This window comes from Tamandua tetradactyla, chromosome 16 (assembly GCF_023851605.1).
Source record: "Tamandua tetradactyla isolate mTamTet1 chromosome 16, mTamTet1.pri, whole genome shotgun sequence".
NCBI lineage: Eukaryota > Metazoa > Chordata > Mammalia > Pilosa > Myrmecophagidae > Tamandua > Tamandua tetradactyla.
The window spans coordinates 43768614-43793179 of NC_135342.1; the positions used below are offsets into that span (position 1 = coordinate 43768614).

At 40.7% G+C, this 24566-nt stretch overlaps 1 protein-coding gene across 9 annotated transcripts in view; it reads right to left on the reverse strand.

The window, feature by feature from the left end:
* Positions 1–1442: 1442 nt before the first annotated feature.
* LOC143659426 (nuclear receptor coactivator 5-like) overlaps positions 1443–24566 on the reverse strand; it is an 88494-nt gene continuing 65370 nt past the window's right edge. For 2 of the 9 annotated variants that reach the window (XM_077132366.1, XM_077132364.1), the window contains 8 exons: positions 23406–23483; positions 20360–20445; positions 20086–20212; positions 16383–16582; positions 11876–12151; positions 10946–11140; positions 4071–4217; positions 1443–1784 (listed from right to left, as the gene is read on the reverse strand). In XM_077132366.1, coding sequence (XP_076988481.1) covers positions 1756–1784; positions 4071–4217; positions 10946–11140; positions 11876–12151; positions 16383–16582; positions 20086–20212; positions 20360–20445; positions 23406–23413 — 1068 coding nt within the window. In that variant the 5' untranslated portion in view covers positions 23414–23483 and the 3' untranslated portion in view covers positions 1443–1755. Of the gene's footprint in view, positions 1785–4070; positions 4218–10945; positions 11141–11875; positions 12152–16382; positions 16583–20085; positions 20213–20359; positions 20446–23405; positions 23487–24566 lie in introns of all 9 variants that reach the window. The other 7 variants (XM_077132365.1, XM_077132362.1, XM_077132367.1 and 4 more) reach the window with 5 other exon arrangements.

Consider the following 24566-nt stretch of genomic DNA (forward strand, 5'->3'; position numbering starts at 1 on the left):
GTTGTTCTGCACCTGAAAGCAAAACCAACTTACATCAAAATAAATTCCCTTTGCTTAATCAGTAAAAGATTAGCAACAACCTAAATGTCCATCAATAAAGAACTGATGAAGTAAATCAAGACACATCTATATGGTGGAATAGTTCACAATCATTAAAAAAAGAGGCAGTAATATACCTGATTTATGATTATTTTAAGGATATAATGGGAAAAAATACATAATTTTTATCTTTAAAAAAAATGTTTTTGATAAAAAAACAAACATTCCACACATAGTGTAAAATCAATGGCTCACAATATCAACACATAATTGTGTAGTCATCACCATGATCATTTTTTGAACATTTGTATCACTCCAGAAAAAGAAAAAAGAAAACTCATACATACCATACCCCTCACCCCACCCTCTCACTGACTAGTATTTCCATCTACCCAATTTATTTTAACCTTTGTTCCCCCTATTATTTGTTTATTTTTATCCATATTGGAAAAATACATTTTATAAAAGAGGTAGAAAGTGTTTACATTATGTTACCATTTATATGAGTTCATGTAACTTGCGTGTGGATAAATATCTATGGAAGGAGACACACTGTTCAGCTAAGAAACAGAAGTAGGAATTACTCTACCATTTACCTTTTTCTTTGAATTTTGTATCACCTATTAAAATAAACAATACTAACTGTCCCTAGAGAGCTCATGTATGTTTATGGGCAGTGAGGGCTCAAGGGCTTCAGGAGGGGGACTCATGCCCAGCACACCCCAGCCCATGGGGCCAGCCCACAGGACAGACGCCAGGACTCCCAGGGATGAGCTTCCCGACCTCCTGCTCTCACAAACTGCCCAGGGCTTCCTCTCTTGCCCTACATCACTCGTTTCGCAGGACTGCAGAGCACTAAATGAAATGTCAACAGAATAAGTTGAAGAGCTCCCAGGGCAGATGTACGTGTTCAAACTGTGAAGGAAAAGACCTCTCTGTTAACGTAATCTAAGGGAGATACCTGAGCCAAAGGAAAAAAAAAAAAGGGTTTTTGTTTAAAGTTTGAAAGGGCAGCCATCCTAACCTTTCCATCCTCATTTTAAAAATTCTACAGTATATTAGTAGCTCTTCATAATCCCCAAACTAAAAGATGAACAAATGTATTTCCTTATGACAAAGAAGTCTTTGTTAGTCTTCCCTAATTCGTTCCCTAAAATGACAAATAAGGAAAAAGTAAAAGGTGCTTATTATTAGTCATCAGAGAAGTGCAAATTAAAATAGTGGCAAATGTTTCATACCTATCAGAAAGCTAAGACTAAACACACCAAATGTAGATGAGGGCACGGTTATAGAAGGTGTTGACATCAGGGGTAAGTGGGTGAAGGAATTTTTGTATTTGCAAATTTTCTACAAATCTAAATTTATTTCAAAATACAAAGATTTTAAAAAGAGGGCAACCAGTATTTCAAAGTTAGAAGTTTTTATTGTATTTCAGTATACATATAATTGAGCAACTTAAGGGTCCAATGTCTACAATGACCTTCCATGGATATCTAGTTTGGCACAAAAAGGTTCCAAATAAGAAAAAGTTTCCATGGGGAAATGTATTAGATGAAAGGGACATAACACCTGTGCCTGCTGTCTGGACATCAGTGCTGCAGGCTGGATGGGGCCTTGGTCCCAGAGGAGGGTGAAGCAGCCACCTGGGCGGCAGCCATGGTGATCCCCTGGAGCGGTGGAGCTGCCTTAGTTCAGCAAAGGCACGGGTTTCACCACCTACTTGTGCGGCACCAACTGCACGAAAACTGTGAAGAGGAGGAACACAGCAGCATGAGTTCATGACCCTTCCTGGCCCTGCAGACTATCCAGGTTGAACAAAGTACCCCAAATACAGCAGCCCCTGCAGACAGAACCAGATTAACCAAGTCGTGGCACCAGCAGACATCTGTGCAATTCTTGGGAGAGCCAAAAAGCATTTCAGGTTGATGATCTTAATCATTTTATAGAGGCGGTAGATAGGACACCCCGCCTTCACGGAGTGAACCTCCTTCTGCCCGCAGGCCTCTCTCACAGCAGGAGATCATGGTGCCTCTCCTGTCCAGGCACCCAAAGAGACAACTTCCTCCAAAGCCAACTCTTGCATTAGGCCTCCCCCAGGCCGCACTAACCATGGTCACTCCTTCACTCTGAATTTCTATAGCCCTACTGTGATGAACTGTAAGAGGTAAGCAATCGGATAACATGTAGAGCCTGTCGAAGGGATGCTACGGATAGAAGGATGTGGTTGAAATCCACAAGCCAAAATCTAAGGCTTTTTTGAAGCAACATCGTTTGGATAGTATATGTCTGCAGCTGGCAGTGTGTGGTGAGCGGGAGCTCGGCTCCACCAGGTTCTGCTCAGTGACCTTGGGCAGGCCAATCACCCTTTGGGCCTTAGGCGACTCCTCCTTAGGCATAAAGTACAACGTGGATCCCAGGGGTTGTGATGAGAACAAAATGAAATCACCTCAAAGCCATCAGCACAGCACCCAGCACAGAATAAGAATTCCACACATGCTAACTACTGTTGGTGTGCCTTGTAAGTGTATGCTTTCTTTTTTCTTTCATTTTTGAGTTTTGAAGATGTTTCCCCAATTAAAATTTGAGAGTAAGGGGGCCCTAAGAAACCATGAAGGCCCATCACTCACCTTAGGGGTGCAGAAAGTTCTGCAAATTCCCCCCAAAACATGGTGATATCATTACAGTCAGATGAAGATTTCTAGGATTAAATTATCTATGTCCCTAGAAGAGCAGGAGTCACTGGACTGTTTGTTCATGTCTTGCCACCATTTTGTAAATGTAAATCCTTTCAACAAAACCACAGCAATATATATCTCATGGAAACATGTTTGATTAAAAATAGAGGGCTGCAGCTTTAAAATGGCATTAAATTTCACAATAAAGGTTGCTCGCATGAAGAACAAAGAGGGAGAAAGGCCCATTTTCCTAATAACTAGAGCTTTGGACCCAGATTTTAGAAAACAGAACTAAAGTGAACTCAAGTAAAACTCAGGGCAATTTCTTTATCTAAGTTTAGTAGGCTTGAATGTCTCTAAATGAAGCCAGCAAAAGACCTGCTTGGCCTCCTTTTACCTCAAGCCAAAGTGCAGTTGCAGCCCTTAGGCACCACCTTGGAAGACCAGGCAGCCTCGCACCTTGGGGGTTTGGGGCAGCTTGGGGAGAAGACAGTAGCCAAGATGGGAGCTGGCCAGGTCTGCACTGGGATGGAAGATGGGAGGAAGCCTCAGTGCCTGTGCAAGCTGCACCCCAGGGCTGCGTGTCATCAGTAAGTACCTTAAATATGGTAGATCAGATCCCTGTCCTCCTCCCAGGCAGGGAAGCAGTGTGCTTTCCTGAGCCAACAGGAAATGTGGCATCCACACCTCAGGACAGTATCAGGGATGCACAGGCACATGATCAAGTGACAATGACACCATCAGAAGATACTCCTCTTGCAATTCTGAATAAATCAAGGGGAGATCTCTAATAGTGTTCATATACCACCAGCATGTCTGTGACCCTCAGTCACTGGGGGAGAGCGAGTGTTAAGTAAGCTAAGAGACTGAGGCAGGCTGCAGTATCAAGCAAGAATTTCATAACACTTTTGGTATTCTTTTTTGTTTCTTTATGGCTACCTTCTATTCTATACCCATTGACAATGACATCCATTTATGGTAGAGATTAAATACTTCCCCCACCCTTTTTTTTTTTAACACTATATACAGTTTTAAAGAAGAGGAGGGAAAATATTAAGATATAATAGATTCATACATAGTAAAAACAAAATACACTTTCCTATCTATTGCTACAGCTTCTTGATACCTCCAAAGGCTGAGACCTGCGCTGCACATTATGGCAGCCACTAGCCACATATGACGATGCCAATTTAAATGAATTAAAATGAAATAAAATTTAAAATTGTTCCTCTGTTGTATTAGTCGCATTTCAAACGCTCAGAAGTCAGATGTAGAACATTCCCAACATTGCAGAAAGTTCCACTGAACAATGAGCACTAGCCTAAAGTATCACCCAAAACTCAGAGAGCACCTCACCTTGTGGCAGGGGCAACAGGCCTGGTTTCTTCCCAAGCAGTGGACGCTTGGCAGCCTTGAGAGAGGAGAATACCAAAGGAGCAGGCCTTTTGGAGGGGACTAGTTGAAGCACGGGAGGGGGAAGCAGAACTTCGGGGTTGTTGAGCCCTGCAGAGAACAAAATATAAAACATAAACAGGAAAACAATGAACCAGGTTTCAGTTGTTTACCCCAAAGGGCTAAGCACGGTGTAAACTGCCACTCCTACCAGGCTCTACTTCAGCTCCTAAAAGATGTTCCAAGTCCTCTTTGGGCCCAAATAGCTCCTTAATGTCCTAGTTCAGGGGTCAGAAAGGCTGTGGGCCAAATCCGGCCTGATGGCAGTTTTTGTATGGTCTCCAAGCTAAGAATGACTTTTATGTTTTTAAAATGGTTATATTTTAAATAGTTATATAAATACTTACATTAGCATTTAGCATCTTGGGCCACAAAGCCTAAAATATATAACATCCATCCATCCATTCATCTAGAACATTTGCCTGTACACTGCCCACCGAGGTATAAGTGCACTACACCCAGCATCCCTGCTACTTCTCTCCTGGACAGAAAGTAGGCTCGACACAACCCATTTCCTACTGAACACAAAGAACATTTTCTCACAGTTCTCATCAAGGTAAGCACTGAGGTAAGCACTTAGTCGTTTTGGAAGGTCTGAAAGAGTTTTGTTTTCAAACCAATGGCAAGGATGGGAAGCAGACCAGAGGCAAAAACTTCTTCCTGAGCCCTTCTCCTCTTTAATGACTCACTTCTCCAAGGAAAACATCAGGTGGTAAAGATGGGTCTGCAGGAGGTAAGAGACACCCTGTCCGAGGAGTCTCTGGAACATACTAGGGGAGGTTATGCCAACAGCACAATCTGTTTCTCTTCAGGGCCCAGAAGCATGGGGCTGCCTAGAAACGGGGTGCACAGCAGAGGGAAAGACTAGGGAGCAAAAAAACACAGGTTCTGATGGTAAAAGGAAGATGCAGATCTACCCTCATGCTCAATAGTCAACAGGTCAAAAAAAGAGGAGGCACAGAAGCTTTATCCCACCCCCTCAACCAGGCTATACAGAGCACTGACCCTGATAAAGGGAGACAGGCACAAGCACAGCTCTCAGAGTAAAAGAAAACTCCTTCTATTTTGATCCACAGTAATAGTCCAGGTAGAAATGCTAGGCTTATAGGAAAGATTTCTGGTCAAAATAATCTCACTCACATAAAAGGTCAAAGCAATATTTGACTCAATACACAGATGTATCCGCAGATCCAAATTCTATTTAAGGACAACTTTCCACCAAGACTTCATTAACAACTTAACATGGTAGACCGAACACATACTTTCACCTGGTTCCTTTCCCAATCCTACCCACAATGCACAAGACAACAGGAGAGATGAGTGTACGGAAGACACGAAACAGCAGGTACCTACACCTGCTCCACAGGGGGTTAAAGCTCTATACCCTCATGAGCCAGGAGAGACACTAGGTATCACAGAGGTAAGACATGAGGCTGAAACCATGGGCCTTACTCTAAGTCTGTACCCCAAGCTGTTAACCTCTGCCACCCCACCCCATGCAGTCAGATGCCTTCTCCTCCCCATCCTTACCTATAGAGAATGGGAGGGCTACATTCTAAAGGAGAAACTAACCCAGAAAGACTCTGGGTTCAAGAACACCAGGCATACAGCTGAACAAGCGAGAAGCACAGAGCTGAAAACCAGAAAGATTATATTAAAGTCTGTACTCTGAAGGGGGGACCCCAAAGACACCCACCTCACAGAGCCAACAGCCAGGCTTACAGCCACTGTCTCTCCCACTCCCAGGAAGGAAAGCAGGGGATCCTTTTTGGAAGAAACTAAGCCCCACAGAAAAGTCAAACAGATGCTGACATTTTGGGGCTCCCTTAAAGAAAAAATGACTTACCACCTTGTGCTGGTTTGATAGAATTATATACCCTTGTACCCTAGAAAAGCCGTGTTTTAATCCTAATCTATCTTGGGGAGGCAGCCATTTCTTTTCATCCTTATTCACCACTGTAGGTGGGAAACTTGATTAGATGTGACTTACCCAACTGTGGGTATTACCCTTTCATTAGAGGGAGATGTGACTCCACCCATTCCACACAGCCACAAGAACCAGAGAGCTATGAGAACCACAAGAGGCCAAGCAGCCAGAAACCTTTGGAGATAAAGAAGGAAAATGTCCCTGGGAGAGCTTCATGAAGCAAGAAGCCTGGAGAGAAAGCTAGCAGACATCACCATGTTCACCATGTGCCTTTCCAATTGAGAGAGAAACCCTAAACTTCATCGACCTTTCTTGAGTGAAAATAACCTCTTGTTGGTGCCTTAATTTGGATATTTTCACATGCTTAAAATTGTAAAGTTGCAATTTAATAAATTCCCCCTCTTTAAAAGCCATTCTGAGAGGGTGCAAAGGCACGTAAGTGGTAGAATTCTCACCTGCCATGCGGGAGAACCAGGTTCGATTCCCGGCCCATGCACTTTGCAAACAAATAAACAAAAGAAACCAACAAAACCAAAACAAAATTCAACAAATGGTGCTGCAATAATGGGAAACTCAAACGGACAAAGAATTAAATGTGACCCTGTTATATAGCACACGTGCACGTGCACGCGCGCGCGCACACACACACATACACACACAGCCATTCCATTTCTGGTATATTGCATTCTGGCAGCTCGCAAACTAGAACACACCCTATCATCTCACTGTGAAGATCATTAAGCCATAAACCATGCCCAAGTACACAAATTCCAGTGATTATTCTAATGCCTCACTCTTAAATGAGAATTATCTAAGAATTTTCAATCATCAGGAAAAGTCTTTAATAAAAAACCACACAAATAGAAAAATGGAACTCAGAGTAAATAGAGAAAATGCAGGAAAGTGAAGAAACCTTCAATAAAACTGTAAGTGATGGTATCAGAGAGACAGAAGATATCTCACCCAATGAAACAAGCACAAAATGCTAAAAAAAAAAAAAAAACATGAGCAGAGAAAAAAATAAAACATTTTAAATTAATTAATCGATAGAAATAAAAATAGACTAATAAAAGAAAGTCAAATTTCTAATGCAGAACAACAACAACAAAAAAAAAAGAGAAGGAAAGCAAGAGCAAAAAGATAATTAGAACACCTAGGAGGTCCAAGAATAGTCAGGCAATTTTCAAATAAATACAAAAAAATTCTCCAGAACTGTCTCCATTGAAAGGGCCTTCCAAGCAAGTATCCAGAGTAAGGAGCAACCCTTGGTAAGGCACAGTATTGCGCCATTTCAGAACACTGTAGGTGGTCAAGATAAGATCTTAAAAATTTCCACGAAACAACCATTTATCTTACAAAGGACCAAGAGTCAGAATAGTGTCTCAAAACCTGCCTTGGTAATAAAAAAAAACAATGAAGCAGTGTCTTCAAATAATAAAGAAAATCTGTTTTCAACCTAAAATTCTTCCCCCAGCTATTACAGACTGAATCATGTCCCCCCAAAAATATGTTCAGCCCTACCCCCAGTCCCATAAATGTCACCCTATTTGGGAATTGTATCTTTGAAAATGTGATTAGTTAAGATGAAGCCAAATTGAACTAAGGTGGGCCCGAATCCAATATGACAGGTATCCTGCCAAGATGATATGTGGACACAGACAGACAGAGAGGGAAGATGTGATGGAGGCAGAGAGTGGGTTATGTCACAGCCAGAGAACACCACTATAACCCTACAGACTTCAGTGGAAGCACAGCCCTGCCAACACCTTGATTTCAAACTTTGGATCTCCAGAACTGTGAGGCAATAAATTTTTATTGTTTTAAGCCACCCAGTTTGTGGGTTTGTTAAGGCAGCCCCAGGAAACTAAGATACCAGCCAACCCGTCAACCAAGAGTGAGACTGACTAGAGTCATTTTCAGATATGCTATGTCTCTACCTGGCTCCTCATCTTTCAGATTTGGACTTACTACTTCTTTGGAAAGGTTGTTACCAATTGCTCCTACTTTACATTTGTCTCTTGGCTTCCATCTCTTCAACTGTATTCCTTTCCTCAATGACACATGCCAGTTTATATTTTGTTTGCTTACCATTTGCTGTTTGTGTCCCTCAGAAACATCCAGGATCACATCTACTCTGTTTATCACTGTATCTTCAGTGCCCAGTAGTGCCTCACACATAGAGGGCATGCAAAGCATACACGACTGAATGCATGATTTAAGTCTTACTGATGACTTCTGAGGTTTCTAATAACTTTTAAAATACCTCAGGCTCGTTGATAAAACATATTTATGTTCTAATCAATTAATATATAGTGGTCTTAATTGTGGAAAGATGGCAGAGCAGTCCCTCCACCAGAACAGGCAGGAATTGTCTACATCAATGACTTCTAAACTCCAGAATAGAGCAGAACACTGTACAGGATCCAGGGAAGAGCAGGAGGGAAGAGGCTGATAAACTGTGGTAAATAACAGTGAACTGCACTCTCCATGCAGCTGCTATCATCACCTATCCCCTAGTCTGGCAGCTGGCAGCATCAAGGAGCTCAAACCTCTGTCCCTGGGGCAGTGCACTGGGTGCCAGGGTGGGTCATAAAGAACTAGCTTCCCAAGATCCAGGGGTGGATGGTCCAATTGCTGACTGCTTTGAACTGGCTACTGCAGATCACTGGGGTCCTGGCTCTCAGAGTGGCTGTTGTTCCAACCCATTTTGGACAAAAGCGGCAGGAGACTCAAAGATGGTACATTTCCTCAGAGCTGAGGAGGACAACTGACAGACTCCTGCTAGGTGTACACCCCAAATAACTTAAAGTAGGGACCGGAACAGGCTATGCGCACACTGATATTCAGAGAGGCATTATTCTCAATTGCCAATAGATGAAAGCAAACCAGTGTCCATCAACCAATACTAAGATAAACAAAATGTGGTACATATATATATATACAATGTAATATTGTTCAGTTGTAAAAAGGAATGAAGCTCCAATACATGCAACAACATGAATGAACCCTGAAAACACCATGTTGAGTGAAACAAGCCAGACACAAAAAGACAAATATTTTATGATCTTACCGATACGAAAAAATTAGAATAAGCAAACTCATAGATTCAGAATTGAGAACGCAGGTTACTAGGAGATGGGATCGGGGAAGGGAACTGGGAGTTGAGGCTTAAATTATATAGAGTTTCTATTTGAGACTATGGAAGTTTTGATAATGATGGTGCTAAAGATAACACAGCATCTATGATATTGACAGATGAGTACAAAATATGGATTAAAAATAAATAAATCATGGGGGAACAAAGGTTAAAATAAATTGAGTAGACTGAAATACTAGTGAACAATGAAAGGGACTGGTAAGGGGTATAGAAAAAAAATAGAGTGAACAAAGGTTAAAATCTATTGAGTAGATGGAAATACTAGTGGTCAATGAGAGGGAGGGGTAAGGGGTATGGAATGTGTGGGTTTTTTCTTTATTCTTTTTCTGGAGTGATGCAGATGTTTTAAAAAATTGATTGTGGTGATGAATACACAACTATGTGATGATATTGTGAGCCACTGATTGTACACCATACACGAAATGTTTGTATGTTAAGAATGTTCATGTTTGTATGTAGTTTTGGTTTGATAATACAAAAGCCCATGTGACCACACAAGTAGGGAATCCTAAGGTAAACCTTGGACTGTAGGTACCAATACAAAAATGTGCTTCCATAAACTGTAATGAATGTTGACACTAATGCAAGCATGTTAATAAGGGGGTGGTACATGGGAACCCTGTATTTTATGGGTGATTGTTCTGTAACCCACAACATCTCAAATTAAAAAAACACTATGGTCTCTAGGTGACAGAACCTAGGCAAGTTTTATTTTTCTTTATGTCTTACTCATTTGCTCCTTAATATATTTATATTTTTATTTATATACAATATCATTTCCATAAAAAAAAAAAATTAAGTTGAATACAAGCAATAAAAATCCAGACTGAGCATCTGTTGCATGTTATTAGTGCTTACCCAGCCTTCCTACTGTTAACAAAAGCTCTTCTTCCTTTAGGGAAATTGCCCCTCTCTCTCTTGTCTTTCAGACTGACTGGGTGGTTTCAGAGGTTCCCTGACCTTTGTGCTCCACCCTGCAGCCAGCCTCTACTCATCCTCCTCTGCCCCTGTAATGGTTCAAGGATGGGCATCAAACTCATGATAAGCATCACCATCAGTGCAGTGCCTTCTGCTAGAACTTTTGGGAAAGCTGTGCTCTTTAAGCTCAAGTTTAACCGGACTGGAGCACTTGGGGAGAGAAAAGCAGGAATGCCAAAGATGTCTGATGAACCCATTTAAGCAACAGAATCCAATTAGGCCTGAAGCTAGTCAGTACTTGGAATTCCCAGTTATGTGAGCCAATCAAGTCTTTCTTTTGTTTTAAGGTGACCTGGGTTGTATTTCTGTTGCCTATAATGGAAAAAGTCCACAGTAATACAACTTCATTTTAGGCAGATGTCAGATACCATTTAGCACCAACCACTCAAAAGAGAAACCTCAAAAACATCAGTGAATTCACAGTATTTATTAGAAGAGCTCAGTTTAAGGTGTTCCAACTATGGCCAAAAGATGCAAGATGAGTTCCTCTGAGGTCCTTTCTGGATTAAAACTTACGCAACTCAGCCACATTCAAGAGGAACAAAACCCACCATCTAGGGACAGATATTCCTCTCAGGCCTCAGTTGTCTTGGGTGGCTTTGGGTACCCATCTAAACATTAAAAATACAAACCCAAACACTGCAATTGCTCTAAACAGTTCTGCTTTTCTCACGGGAACTCTCATAAAGCAGAGGAGCTGATAATAAAAGTACTGACCTGGTAGAGGAAGGAGACCCCCTCCTGGTCTATCACCTAACAAGGAGGGCTTGTTAATAGCTGGGAGAGCAGGGCCTGGGAAGGATTTCTTGCCAGGGGTTGGAAGAAGTGGAGGCGGCGTGGCCAGGATGGGGGGACGCCTGCCTTGGTTTGAGGAATGCTCACTGCTAGCTAAAGGGGCTGGCATCTCAAAGCCTGGAAAATGAAGAAAACAAATTGTCATCAGAAGCCTCCCAAACACCTCAGGCAATTCAAGGAAGACCTTCACTTTTACTGACTTAGAGGTTTCTACATACATTAAGTTCATGGGTCCTCTACCAACCCAGAAAGTGAGAGCAATAAAACTGTTTAAAAATAAAACATACATTCTACATTTTAGAAGATAAACAATCTCCTTCAATGCTTGAACACAGTCCTGTGACATCAGCTACTTTTTCCTACAAGGGACAAGTAGTTATTTTTTGCACTTAACCTCAATACAAGCAAACTTAAAAGTCACTACTTAAAGGAGTCTGACTTTAAAAATCTTCACAATTAGGAACTGCTTCTTCACATTTACTTAAAAGGAATCCTATACATGCCTTAGTAAAACTGAAACTTAGAATCAGGAAAATCAACTGATAGAAAACTGGAACTACTTTCTCCGTGTCCATCTTATAAATAGAGGTCATTCTATTTATATATTTAAAATCTGGTTCAAAAGAAAATTTGGTTTCAGAAGAAGGATTTCAGTCTATAAAGGTTAAATACTAAAATAATAAATTCTTGTCCAGAAGAACATGTTCAAATCAGATACCTTTGTAGTACACAAATGTTACAAAGACATAGTCTCCCAACTAAATGAAACTAGGATTCTTTCATTCGTGGATTTACAGGAAGAGGATGTGTTGGGGTTTAATGTGCAGAGGGAAAGGGGGTGGTGTCCAGTACCTTTCAATTGTTCTTTCCTGGTCTTCAGGTAGTCAATGATCAGGTTCAACTCAGCCCTGTACAAATACTTTCCCTCATTCAATAGGAAGAAGAGATGCCGAATACCCAAAGGCACGGAGTAGCTGGGAAGATGTTCCCGTGCCAGGAAGTCATCCACCAGATCGCTAGCCCTCTGAGAGATTTCAGCACGTTCCTGCTGCTCCCGTTTAGTGAAAAACCTCCTAAATTCTTCAGCTACCAGCACAAGTGCATCCTCCAGAGGCATATGTCGATGGACTAGGAACAAAAAAGAGCCTGCTTTATCAAACTGGTGCTCTGATATTTCCAAAACACCATTTACAGAAGGATAAGAGAAAAAACAATCAGAAAAAAAAACCCCGAGCTAATCTGACTACATGTGGTGTCAACTGTCTCAGCTTTCAACACAGATGCACTGATTTGAGGGACTGGGACACTCAACAGCAGGTGTCCTGTCGGATTTCAAAATCAAACATTACGTTCTGTTTCAAAATTATAACATGTGGCAGCTTAGTTTACTGTTTCCATATAAACCCTCATTTCACAATTGAACAGTTTCATGCTAAGCTGACCCCCCCACCCCAAAAAAAGAGTCGGAGAGGGAGAAAGAAGAAATAGGTGGGATGTGCACCAGTGGGAATTCTCGCATCTGAAGAAAACTAGCCTGAAAAAAGGACAGGATGCCACTTCAGCCACTGCTGGTTACCTGAAGAGTAAACAAGCAAACAAAAAAACTTTAAAGGCTAAGGTGTTTTATTTTGTTCCAGCAATCAGGGTGCACTATGGAGATGAGCATGAGTCTCAGAACAAAGGTTCAGGAGTGGAGACGACAGCCTTTGGGGAGCAGAAGTCAGGTTAAGAAACAGGGAAAAGTCAGGGCTGTTGTTTTTCATTAATACCCTTTTTGGCGTTCTTTTATTTATTTTTTTAGTATTTTTTTTTGTGTGCGAAATATAACATGTATGCAGAAAAGTGATAAATTTCAAAGTATAAATTTTATAAGTAGTTACAGAGCAAATTTCAAAATATATATGGGCTACAGTTCCACAATTTCAGGCATTTCTTTCTACCTGTTTTAATACAGTAGGTACTAAGAAGAAATATCAAATAATGATCCAATAGCCATAACCATTCGTTAAATCTCATCTTCTCTGTTACAACTCCTCCCTCTCATTTGATTCTTCTCCCAAACTTCAGGGATATCTGGGAAACTACCTTTCTAACTTCCACATCTTGAAAAGGGGTGTCGATATTGTGGGACAAGGGGATGCAACTAGTTGATGTTCTTGGAGAGACTGGTGCCTCTGTGTTTCAGGGCTTATCTGGCATAGTAACAATCTGGAGGTTTGAAGTTTCTGAAAAACATACTTAGTGAATGAAACTTTTATAGTGTCAGACAGAGCCCTGGGTATTCTTTAGGGTTTACAGGAATACTGTTGGTGGGGCTTGGCATACTGTGGCAATCTGCAGTATCTAGCTGAAGCTTGCATAAGAGTAACCCTCAGAATAGCCTCGACTCTATTTGAAATCTCTTAGTCATTGACACTTTATTACATTTCTTTTCCCCCTTCTGGTCAGAAAGGCACTATCTATCACATGATGTCAGAGCCAGGCTCTGCTCTGGGATTCATGTCCCACGATGCCAAGGAGGCCTACACCCCTGGAAGTCATATTCCATGTATGGAGAAGGGTAACGAGTTTTTCTGCAGTTAACCTTAGAGACAGGCCACATCTGAACAACAAAAGAGGTGCTTTGGAAGTGATTCTTAGACATAATTACAGGTAGGCTTAGTTTTCCCATTACAGAAATAAGTTTCATAAGAGTAAGCCTCAAGATTGAGGGCTTGGCCTATTAACTTGGGAGGCCCTAATGCTTTAAAGAGTATCAGCAATTTCCCAGGTGGGGAAGTTTAATAATTCCATATTTTTCTCCAGTCCCTCAACAGTTTTTGCCAATACTTTTTTTATTATCTGCCCAACATACTCTGGAGCATATCAGAGTATTACATTAAGCTATAAAGAATTATAAGATCTCATTCTCTATTCTAGACTTCAGGTTGTTAAATGAATTGGCCAGACAGGTTAATTTAGATTGTGTGCTAAAGAAAATTTAAGTTTTGGACAAAATAAATGTCTCTTCCTTTGGTCTCACACAGAAGGTGAAGCTTTAAAATATATATTTTTAAAATAGGTATATGTGATGCTTTGATAAAAGACAGTCACGCTGGCATTCGGCTTCCAGGCTTGGTCACTGTGGCCTGAGGAGCAGCCCACACTCTGCAGGGTCTGCTTGCTTTGCTCAGGCCTCGGGGATCTGAACCTTGCTAAAAAATCCCTTTCAAGGCCAAATTAGGGAGAGCTCCAGGCTCTAAATAGTACATATAAAACCAATTCTAGACATGAAGAATGGCTTTAATAACTTAGTGACTGTAGTCAACGTATAGATGTCTTCTCGTCTTGTCTAGCGTCATCTGCTGAGATAAGACTAATAAAAGCTCAGTCTTCTGCGGGTGCCCTCTATCCTGACTTGCCATGTCACCAGGTTCTGAACAAATGTAGGACCCAAGAGGGCTCTGGCAGAGCAATGGAGATTACAGTATTTGGCTAAATCTTAACTGTATTAAGATTATACTAAGGAATAAATGTGGATATATGTTTGCTTCTGGGCTCTGTAGCTTCACTGTTTGAATATCTTAAATTCAGAAGCTCCATACACTTCTGAAAAATGGCTACATGCGCTAGGTATGAAACAAACTGTTTGATTTAAAGCCCTATAAGAGACAGTCCAGCTAAGATTAATTTTACTTACATAGAAAACAGCTTACAGGAAGAAACCCAAAGTATTAGTGTATTTATGATCTGAGTGCAATAATTAAATTCATGATGACAAGTGAAATGTGTGTCTATTAATATTAGCCTGGACATGAAAAAGAAACTATATTCTGAGCTTGTAACATGTAAAACAAGAGTAGATTACACGTTTTCTTAAAGAAGTCTTATTTTTTAAAAGTATTTTAGTATTATACAAATTGTTCAACCTACTTACTTTAAAGACATTTCCTAAATGATCTTACATGAATGTAAACACCTAAGTAACTAGATGTGATTAGTCTTTCCCATAACCTATTCATATTAAACATTCTGTCCTCTTTGGGAGTTTGGGGGTAAGTTTTTAAAGTATGTTTTTACATTTTCTGAACTTATGTGTAACATAAACTTGGTTTGAGTTATTTAAAATAGACATTTTCTATGCTTAGAAAACTGCAATTTCAGACTCCTGAGCAGAACAGTCTTAAGCCAGAGCTGGCCGGGTGGGTATGGGCGGCAGTAGAGAGGCAAAGGAAGAGGAACGATCATAGTGGAAGATGTCCTGGCACCCACGAAATGTTGGGAAACAAGTGTTCTTCACGATTCTCTTCTCAGACCCAGTTTTGTGGCTGGATTATAGTGCACTAATCCTACATTCATTTCTCACCAGGCTCTATCAATATTCTCGTAGAAGCTAGAGGCATGATGTAAGCCCAGCTACTATTGGTCCCCAAGATCTCTGTCCAGGGAAAAGTTCTCCTGACTTAGCAATACAGGCAATGAAAAGCCTGCACTGCTAGGGAGACACGATTTGGGATGGACTCTCCAGGGCTTGTTTGTAGAAGCCTGCCTGCCTGCCTGCCTGCCTGCCACTTACCTGAGCAGAGAAAGGAATCAGAGCTAGCCTGACCCCTTGCACACAACAGAGTGGGCACTCTATATATGGGCTAAACAGGGATGAACAGAATAGTAGCAAAAACTTCTGCAAGGAGGAGAGGCCTGGGAAACTGATGTTCATCTGGACGTGACTACATGAGCTATAAAGATGGCCTCCACTAGATGGCCTCTGCCCCTTTTGAAGCGGAGGGGAACACCAATTTAAATTCCTGCAGCTGGGAAAAATACCATTCCCAGTGCTTGTTGTTGAGGTGTGGGGGTGGGGAGCCAAAACAAGACCACAGCAGCAGCCCTGACAGGGATAAAGATGAGGATGGTCTAAGAGGTGTGTATCTGCCTAAGTCTGTTTATATTGGGGAAGAAAAGAGAATTCACTTCTGTGTATTCTCACAAGCCTAAGACTCATCTAAGACATTTTAGAAAAGGCAAAGTTGGTAAGAAAGGTAGTCTAAGAGAACACAGGAGATGATGGATAGAGAGTCTTTTAAACTTAGCAAGGGCAGAAGAGCTGTTGGCGAGGGTCAAAAGTTCTACATAACAGAAACTGAATCAATAATAATATTTTGGGTGAGATACTTTGGATTCTTAAGCAAGAAGCAATGAAGATGGATTAAGTTTCATAGTCTATAATACACAAGAGAGCCCATTTTTTTTCCTTAACCAGATCCAGTTTGCTTACTGACAAATACGAACCTTCAAATGGTACTGGTGTACAAAGAAAAGGTATTACATTTTAAAACTGGGATCTATTTAAAGTGATAGCTCTGGATTAATCTAAACTTACTTCTGATAGACTGATGAAGTAAAATTGCGGTGCAAGAGCAAAGTTTTACATTAGACCGTTCAACAAGAATACAAAATGGGGAGCCATCGTGTTTAACTTCCTCGAGTGCACGGGTGAGACTCGATGCAGAAGCAAGGTGAATCATTTCCACCACAAGGCCATGATCCTGCAACCGATGACCTATGACTGTCGCATATTCCCTTAAAAAAACACACACACACACAAGAAAAAGGGAGGTTACTTCCAGTTAAACAAAAGAAAAACAAGTAGCTGTTTATGCAGATTTTGATGTACAATAAGTTTAAGGAAGGGGTAGGATACTGTATTTTTACTGTATTTAAGTGAGATATAAAATTCTGTTGTTTTTTTTTAATGATGCATGCACTACAACTTGTTTTCACTCTTAAACACATGGAAAACATTCAACTGTATGTGATCCATCTGATGAAATCAGATAGTTAAAAGAACTAGAGATAACTCCAGCAAGAAGGGAACTTACATTTTTTTAAATGTAGTGTCTTCATATGGTTGACAATGTACATAATTTTATAAAGAAAACAGAGGATGTCAAAGTCCTGTTTTTGTTTGGTATGACACATGGCGCAAGTACCATGAATGTGGGCAGCAAAATGTCTTTCCAAAATGGAAACATTCAAATATTTGATGAAATCACTTCAAGTCAAAGACGATAAAAGAAAATTTAAGATTGTTTTAAAGAACAGACGAGGACATTATGTTCAGAAAAAGGAAAGACTGCTCATGTACAACCAGTTTATTAGTGAGGCACTCTCTCGCTAAGGGTGAATAGATATCCCTGAGCTGCTCCTCTGGTGTTAACCATCTCAGCCACTGTCAACCACCCCATAACTCATCTTGGATCAAAAACCCCAAAGTAACCTCATCTTTGATTTCCTCAACCTCAATCCCCAAGTCCCAGGGCATCTGTCCTAGACCTCTGCTTTGGGTACATGCTTCCATTTCTGCCCACACAGGCCTGTTTAACATCCTACCTAAAAATCTACAAAGACCTCCTACCCTAGCTTCTATCCTTGATTTCCCACTCCAATCCATCCTATACTTCAGTCTCTGAGTAATCTTGTCAAAAGTACTACTTTAAAAAATGTCAAAGTATCTGCTTAACATCCTAAACTATCCCAGCATCCAAAGTCCTGCCACGACATGGTGCCAACCTAGTTTAATTGGCTTTGTAACCTACTGATCTTCAAACAGTCTATTCTCTTCCCAGATTTAATTTCTTGTGGTCCCTAGACAATCAATCTCTGCAACTCTCCCCACACTTTTTTTCCAGCCATGCCTTTTCCTGCCATTCTCTGCTAGCTAGACTCACCTCAAAGGCCCAGCTCAAATGACATTATTCCCTCAAATCTCCCCCTGTATCTCCTGGGACTCCAAATAACAGTAACCTACTCTTCCTCATATGTACACTACATATTTACAAAGAGTACAACTCTACCATGCCTTGTCTTCCACTTGAGGGAGAGGGACCCTGTACATAAATAACAGTGTATTGCATGTCTTACAAATAGGAATTGTTACTTAATTATTTTTATATTCCTTGCTGTGTCTAGCACAGAGTTTTACATATAACAGTTACATATTAAATGCATGTTGTGAGAACTAATATCCTGGTAGAATATCTTGATAGAAAATCGTCTTTTCTGGCAATTTCAGAGAGTATGGATGATTTCAGAAGATAAATTTAAGTGGAAAACAGGAAAAACAAGACACAGTCCATATTTGCAGAGTGACAGCACATGATTCAAAATTATCATAAAAATAATTCCCATTGGATGACAATTTGAAAATTAATTATTGTGTTAGAGAATAAAGGAATAAATTAGCCATCTACTTTATCACTACAAATCTTTGTGACATCAAAGTTATAAGCGAATAAACTGCATGCCCTAGCTCCCAGATCTCCTGGCAGATGCAGGCTGCACAATGCCAGAGGAGTTCCTAAACTGCATCTAGAGGGTCCAGTCACCCAATACCCTAGTCAATGGCTAAATGCCAGAACTGCAGAACACCCAGCAAAAGCTGGGGAACATCTAAGGAGTAGTTTCTAAATGCCACTCTAGATGGAGATGGGGGAAAAGGACAACAATCTCCAGCATCTCCCTCTACCACAAAACACTGCACTCAAATCAATACCAGCCAGACAGGCCCTGGAAACAGGAAAGTGGCAAGAATATCAGAGTTATAGAAGCTAAAGGCAGCTGAGTCAGTTACCAGGCTGCCAGTTGGATGCCACGTCTGCTACAGGTTTTGAGAAAGCTAATCTTATCAAAATTAATGTAGTGATCTTAGTTTGACATAGAGTTTTGTAGCAAAGTTGCTGAATGCAAAGGAAACAAAAGCTACTATGCATGCCCACTCTTTACTGCCTCTGGGTTCAAAATCTCTATTTAAATTACTCCATAATCAAATTAATCCAGAGCATATCTGGTTGTCTTTCAATTATTAAAGGGAAATTCCATAATCTTCTAATGTAAAAGGAATTGGCCTCTCCCACCCTCCCCATGCTGCAGCTGATCTCATTTCTTCCAGTATGCTGTCTCCCAAGGTCCAACCCAAATATCCTCCAAATGAAATGGAGCTATAACACTGCTCTCGGAAACTCTTAGAGAAAAGATGCTTTCTACAAATAAACTAGATTTCTATAAAGGAGTAAAACAATAAAGATTCCGAGTCATCCTAAGATGGCAGATTTTCATAGTAAAATGGGAAAACCTAATGCTACCTTAACTGCTTAGTTTATTTTTATCCATCCTCATCTCCTGAACCGGAAATATTAGTTCTTATCACATATGGATCTTCAGCATCCTTCAGTCAAGCTCCTAGCCTGGAGGAAGTGTGCATACCCCAACCAGCCGTTTGTCTATGTGCCAGCCACTTTGCCAAGCACTAGGAAAGCAGATAACGCACAGACACAGTTATCATCACATATTAAGTTTCTGTCTACATCAAAATAGGCGACAGAACACAGCCACCAATGCTAACACAGCATAACAAATGGCAGCCAATGGTGCATGAGCTCAGGGCTCTCTGCAAGCCCAGCAGACCAGCTGCACACAGCCTCAAGGGCAGGAGCAGCAGCATGGCCTCCCAACCAGGGCAGCAGTTGGGCGTAAGTGTCCAGAATAAGTCAGGCAGGTGGAATAGAGGCACTCCAGACTGAAGGAACAGTCTGGACAAAGGCTAAGAGGAATTGACAAATAGTTAAGAAATGAAAAGAACACGTCCCAAAAAACTGAAGCCCCATTACACTAGAGTGCCCAGCTCCACAAAGGCAGGGGTTGTGCCTGTTTTGTTCACACATATGTCCCAGAGCCTAGAAAGCGCCAGGCACACAAGTCCCACATCATCCCACCCCAGAAGTTGCTCTGTTCTTTCCGATTAGGGAATTGGTAAATGCTCATTCTGGAAAACTCAAGCAACACAGAAAAAGCAAAAAAAGAAAGTCATCTTTAGAAATCTCCCCACCACCTCAGAGGGTGGCACTACCCGCAGTATGGTCATTTTTGTAATTCATTTTTGAATGGCAGCAGCATTCTTTTTATAATTCTTAAAGGAGCATTTCCAGAGTCTCAATTCTTAGAGATTTTTGTATGCAAGGTTGAATACTCAATTAGTCGATTTGCACACCATCTTATTTGACCATGCTAAAATGAAATAAATCTACCTCTGTTCTTTGTTAATAGAAACAATGACGCAATCTGAAGGCCTCTCACGATCACGCTCCTTCTCAATTTCTTGATAAAAGTGTTGGAAAAGCCCCTCTTTCCGAGTGTCCTTGCTGACGGCATCATCTGAAAAATATTTACTCATTCATGCTTTTGCAAAGTCAAAAGCAATCACTGAAATTTTTCAGGGGTTCTTTACAAAAGTGTAAGTGAAAACACCTCTACAAAGAACAGACTAGGAAAATGTAAGTAGGATCTCAACAAGATTCTTACCTAACTGAGAATATTGGTACCGTTCACGGTTATCGTCATTTCCTTTTGAATAATCAATGACATTCCCACATAATTCTTCAGTACTGCTGAATGCATGAAAATAAAATAGTATGTGTAAACATTTCCCTTCTAAATGTGTCCCAAAAAGCTGAAAAACAAATACCAACTTGCCTAACACAATACATAGGTACTTTAATAAAGACTATACCTACAAGGTAAAACATTACTCAGTCATCTGTTCTCATTTAGTGTATGGCTTAGTTTCCCGCAGCTGCTATAACAAATATCACAGACTGGTTGGCTTAAACAATAGGAATTTATTGTCACAGTTTTGGAGGCTAGAAGTTCAAAATCAAGGTGTTGGGAGGATCATGCTTTCTCCAAAGTTTGCAGCATTCTTGTGGTGGCTTGCCGGCAATCGCTAATTCAGTCTTTGCCTCCATCACTTGGCTATCTGTCTCCATTTGTCACTCCTATGACACTGTCAAATTCTCTCAGCTTATAAGGCCTCCAGTCATATTGGATTTAAGGCCCACCATGACTCAGTTTGGCCTCAAAACTAGTAACATCTTCAAAGATCCTATTTACAAATGAGTTTCTGTCCTCAAGATCAGGGGTAAGGGCTTTGAACATGTCTTCAAGGGGGACACGATTCAATCCACGACAGTGTGTTATGAGATCCTAAGACTTTCTGCCCTTTCTGATTCATCGTCTCTTGTTTGTCAAGATGAAAAAATCTATATGGTGCTATTGATTCTCGTCAGGCAAGACACACACAGACATATATATATATATATACTTTAAGATGTTCACTCTTAAGGATAAGAGATAATTTTATCAGAAGGGTTCATTTCTTAAAGGAGGGATGGTTACCTCTGAAGGTCTCAATTGGATATAGGTAAAAATTAATCCATGAGTTCTGCTCATTTTACTCTTAAACACCCTAAAGCTCCTGTGAGTAAACTATATTCCTTTCTAAAGGTGTGTGAAATAGTGCACAGATGCTGGATAATCTATTAGCTAACTAAGTAGTCCCCTTTGCTGTGATTTAACAGAAGGGGGAATTAGATGCACTATGCACTCTAAATCAGGCATTTTTACTGTGGGTCCCCACCACCCAGACACCAATATTTCTGTCTACAAGGAATGTCCTGCCAGGAAGAGAACCACCCAAGCAGGCAGCAAAGAGCTGTTTTCTCAAAAGAGACATTACACTGCGTGGCAAAATGGCCACGGAGCAGACTCAAACTATGACTATTAAGCAAGCTGCCCATAAGTGCCAATCCCTCTGCTACTCCCCTTTACAATTTTTATTCCGGTTCTTGTTCACATCCAACCTCCTGGCAGCAGAACTGCAGCTCCAGACTTCTACTCGCAAAGCTTTTGCCTGAGTCCATACCTCCCCCTACTGCCCTAAGAATCCTGAGCTATGTAAGAATGTCTCTCTCACCCAAGCAGACTCTATCTTTGCTGCCTCTGACAAACACTGGCACCTGATTCTAGAGGTCATTCTTTAAGCTACTTGCTTTCTCCTCCTCTCGTTACATTTTGTCCTTGCTGGTTTTCCCTCTAAACTTTATGCACTTCCCTTCCCAATGAAGGGGTAGAAAAACTAGCTTCCCCCAGCCCCCATCACCAAGTAATTACAGAGAACAGAAGGTGCCCTGAAGTTTGTACCTGGTCATTGGGGGATAAACAGAATAATGTTGAAATTGCAACTGCCTGGGTTTGAATCCCAGGTCTGTCACTTACAAGCTTGGTAACTTTCAATGAGTTACGTAATGTCTCTATACATTAGTCTGCTCACCTGTAAAATGAGGATATTAATAGACTCTACCTCTTAGGGTCTTTATGGGCATTAAGTGAGTTAATACAGATGAAGCCTTTAGAACAATCCCTGACACCGAGCAGGCTCTCAATAGACATCAGCCACCATTAGCCATCTCTGCCTTTAGGTTTCTTTCAGACCAGGGCTGAGGAAATCTCTCCTCCAGAAGATGTGTGTGGACACTCTAGGGCTCACTTTCAGGAAATGTTACCTGAGAGAAACTAGCCTCCATTAGCAGTCGCTCCTGAATTCTATACTTCCAAGTACTTCTGTAGCTGAGAAAAGCATTTTTCAATTTTGAATTATTAATCTAATCTGACACAAATCTCATCTTTAATGCAGACAAGAGAGAGGCCCTGTCAAGGTTCATATATATAAAAATCAATTCAAATACAGTTCAAGGAAAACCGTTTTTACCAAAACTACAGAGAGAGGTTAAAGGCAAGCATCTCAAACTGCCATGTTCACTTATCTCTCTGGTTAGCCAGAACATCTCCACCACTGAAAGTAAAAAAGTCAGCTAATAAAAGAGGCTTCGAAAGTGACTTACATACTTTGGAACAGTACACAGCCATTACAAACAATCAGGACAAATAATTCTCCGAGAAACATGGTTAAGTGAAAACTCCAAGTTCCAGAACAATACACCAAATGTGGAGCCATTTGTCAAAGCCAGGGGGAAGAGAGGCAGAGTTGTGAAAAGGGATTTTCACTTTTTATTATCAGATGCTCTTACAGCCACTTATCCATTATTTCGGTTAAACTAAGCACTTTTTTCAGTGACTTACATTTATACTTAGCTCTGGAGTATTGGTTTGTCTCCTAATAAAAAAACAAAATGTGCATTTTTTGAGCATATACCCATGGTTAGATGGTATCAGCACAAATATAGTATGGAGATGTAGAAGGAAGTCAAAGGCTTGCTGCAGACAGCCCACAAAATGGGTAACGAACCCACAAATGTCTGAAGAAGACCTGAAAGAAAAGGCCTGGGTCTTTTAGTCCACAGGTACATTTAGCTGCCATTTTCCTGATGACTATGATGGGGTAAAAGTTAAGGCAGAATAGTTTAATAAGACTATGTTGACCTGAGGGACTTCCCAAAAGGCAAATATTAATAACATCAATTTTAACAAACACATAAGTCTGCACAGTAAGAACACAGCTGAATTACCTCTAAAGCTTTTAGCAAATTGAGCCACAACAATAAAATTTTACCTTAGCATGTCTTCACCCTCCTTTAAGTAGCCCCCTTGGGGAGAATAAGAAGTCGGCAGAAAAGGCTTGTATGGCTCACTGCTAAAAAATTAAAAAAAAAAATAACAACAACAAAGATAAAATTACACTTAAGAAGGAATTATTTCCCAGAGTCCATACATTAATTTCCACACTTCTGGTATACTCAAAGGTGATTAAATCTTCAGTTAAATTGGATTTTTAAAACTTGAACAATAGCTTTTCTGAAGTTTTTTTTCAGAAGCTCTACTATATTTTGTAATGCCTATTTCTATTTTTTTTGTATAGTTTGTTCAAGTGCTTCTGCAGAGTTGAGAACTGAAGGCACAGCTCTGTCACAATAAACAACATTAGACACTCACCAATAGAAAAAGGCTTTAATATATTGAATCTGATGTGAGCTACTGAACTGAATTAAACCTAAAAGTATGTGTGTAATGCTGGGGGTGTTTGGTAGTTATTAAAAGCAACTGTTTGACATCCAGGGTTGAAAGTCTCCCTGGCAGTATAGGAGATGACTCCCAGGGATGAGCCTGGCCCTGGCACCGTGGGATCAACAATGCCATCCTAACTAAAAGGGGGGGAAAGAAGTGGAATAAACAAGGTATCAGTAACTGAGAGAGTTCAAATAGTCGAGAGACTGCTCTGGAGGTTACTACTATGCAAGCTTCAGTTAGACACTGCTATCTATTATAACTTGCCAAATCACAACCAAAACCATTCCAGCCAATCCTAAAGAACACCCAGTGCAATATATAAGATTCTGCAAAGGTTCCAGCACTAGGATAACTTTCCAGAAACTTAAAATCTCCAGACGGGTCCCTGGACCAGATAAGTCCTGAAACCTAGAGGGTCCAGCCTCTACAGAACATCAGCTAGTTCTATCTCCTTACCCCATATTATTGACAGCCCCTTTTAACATGAAAAAGTTAGAATAGACGTAGCCCAAACACCCCTAAAGAGTGGGATCAAAGGTCAAAGGTGACGGTGGGGTCATAAAGAGAAGGTAGGGTTTAACAAATGAAATGAGCATGAGTGCTGAATCATTAAATTGATATTTCTTTTACTCTCCAGTATCTTAGAGCAGCTAAAAGTAAAAACCAAAAATTGTGGAATCGTAACCCATATCAAACTCTGAAATCT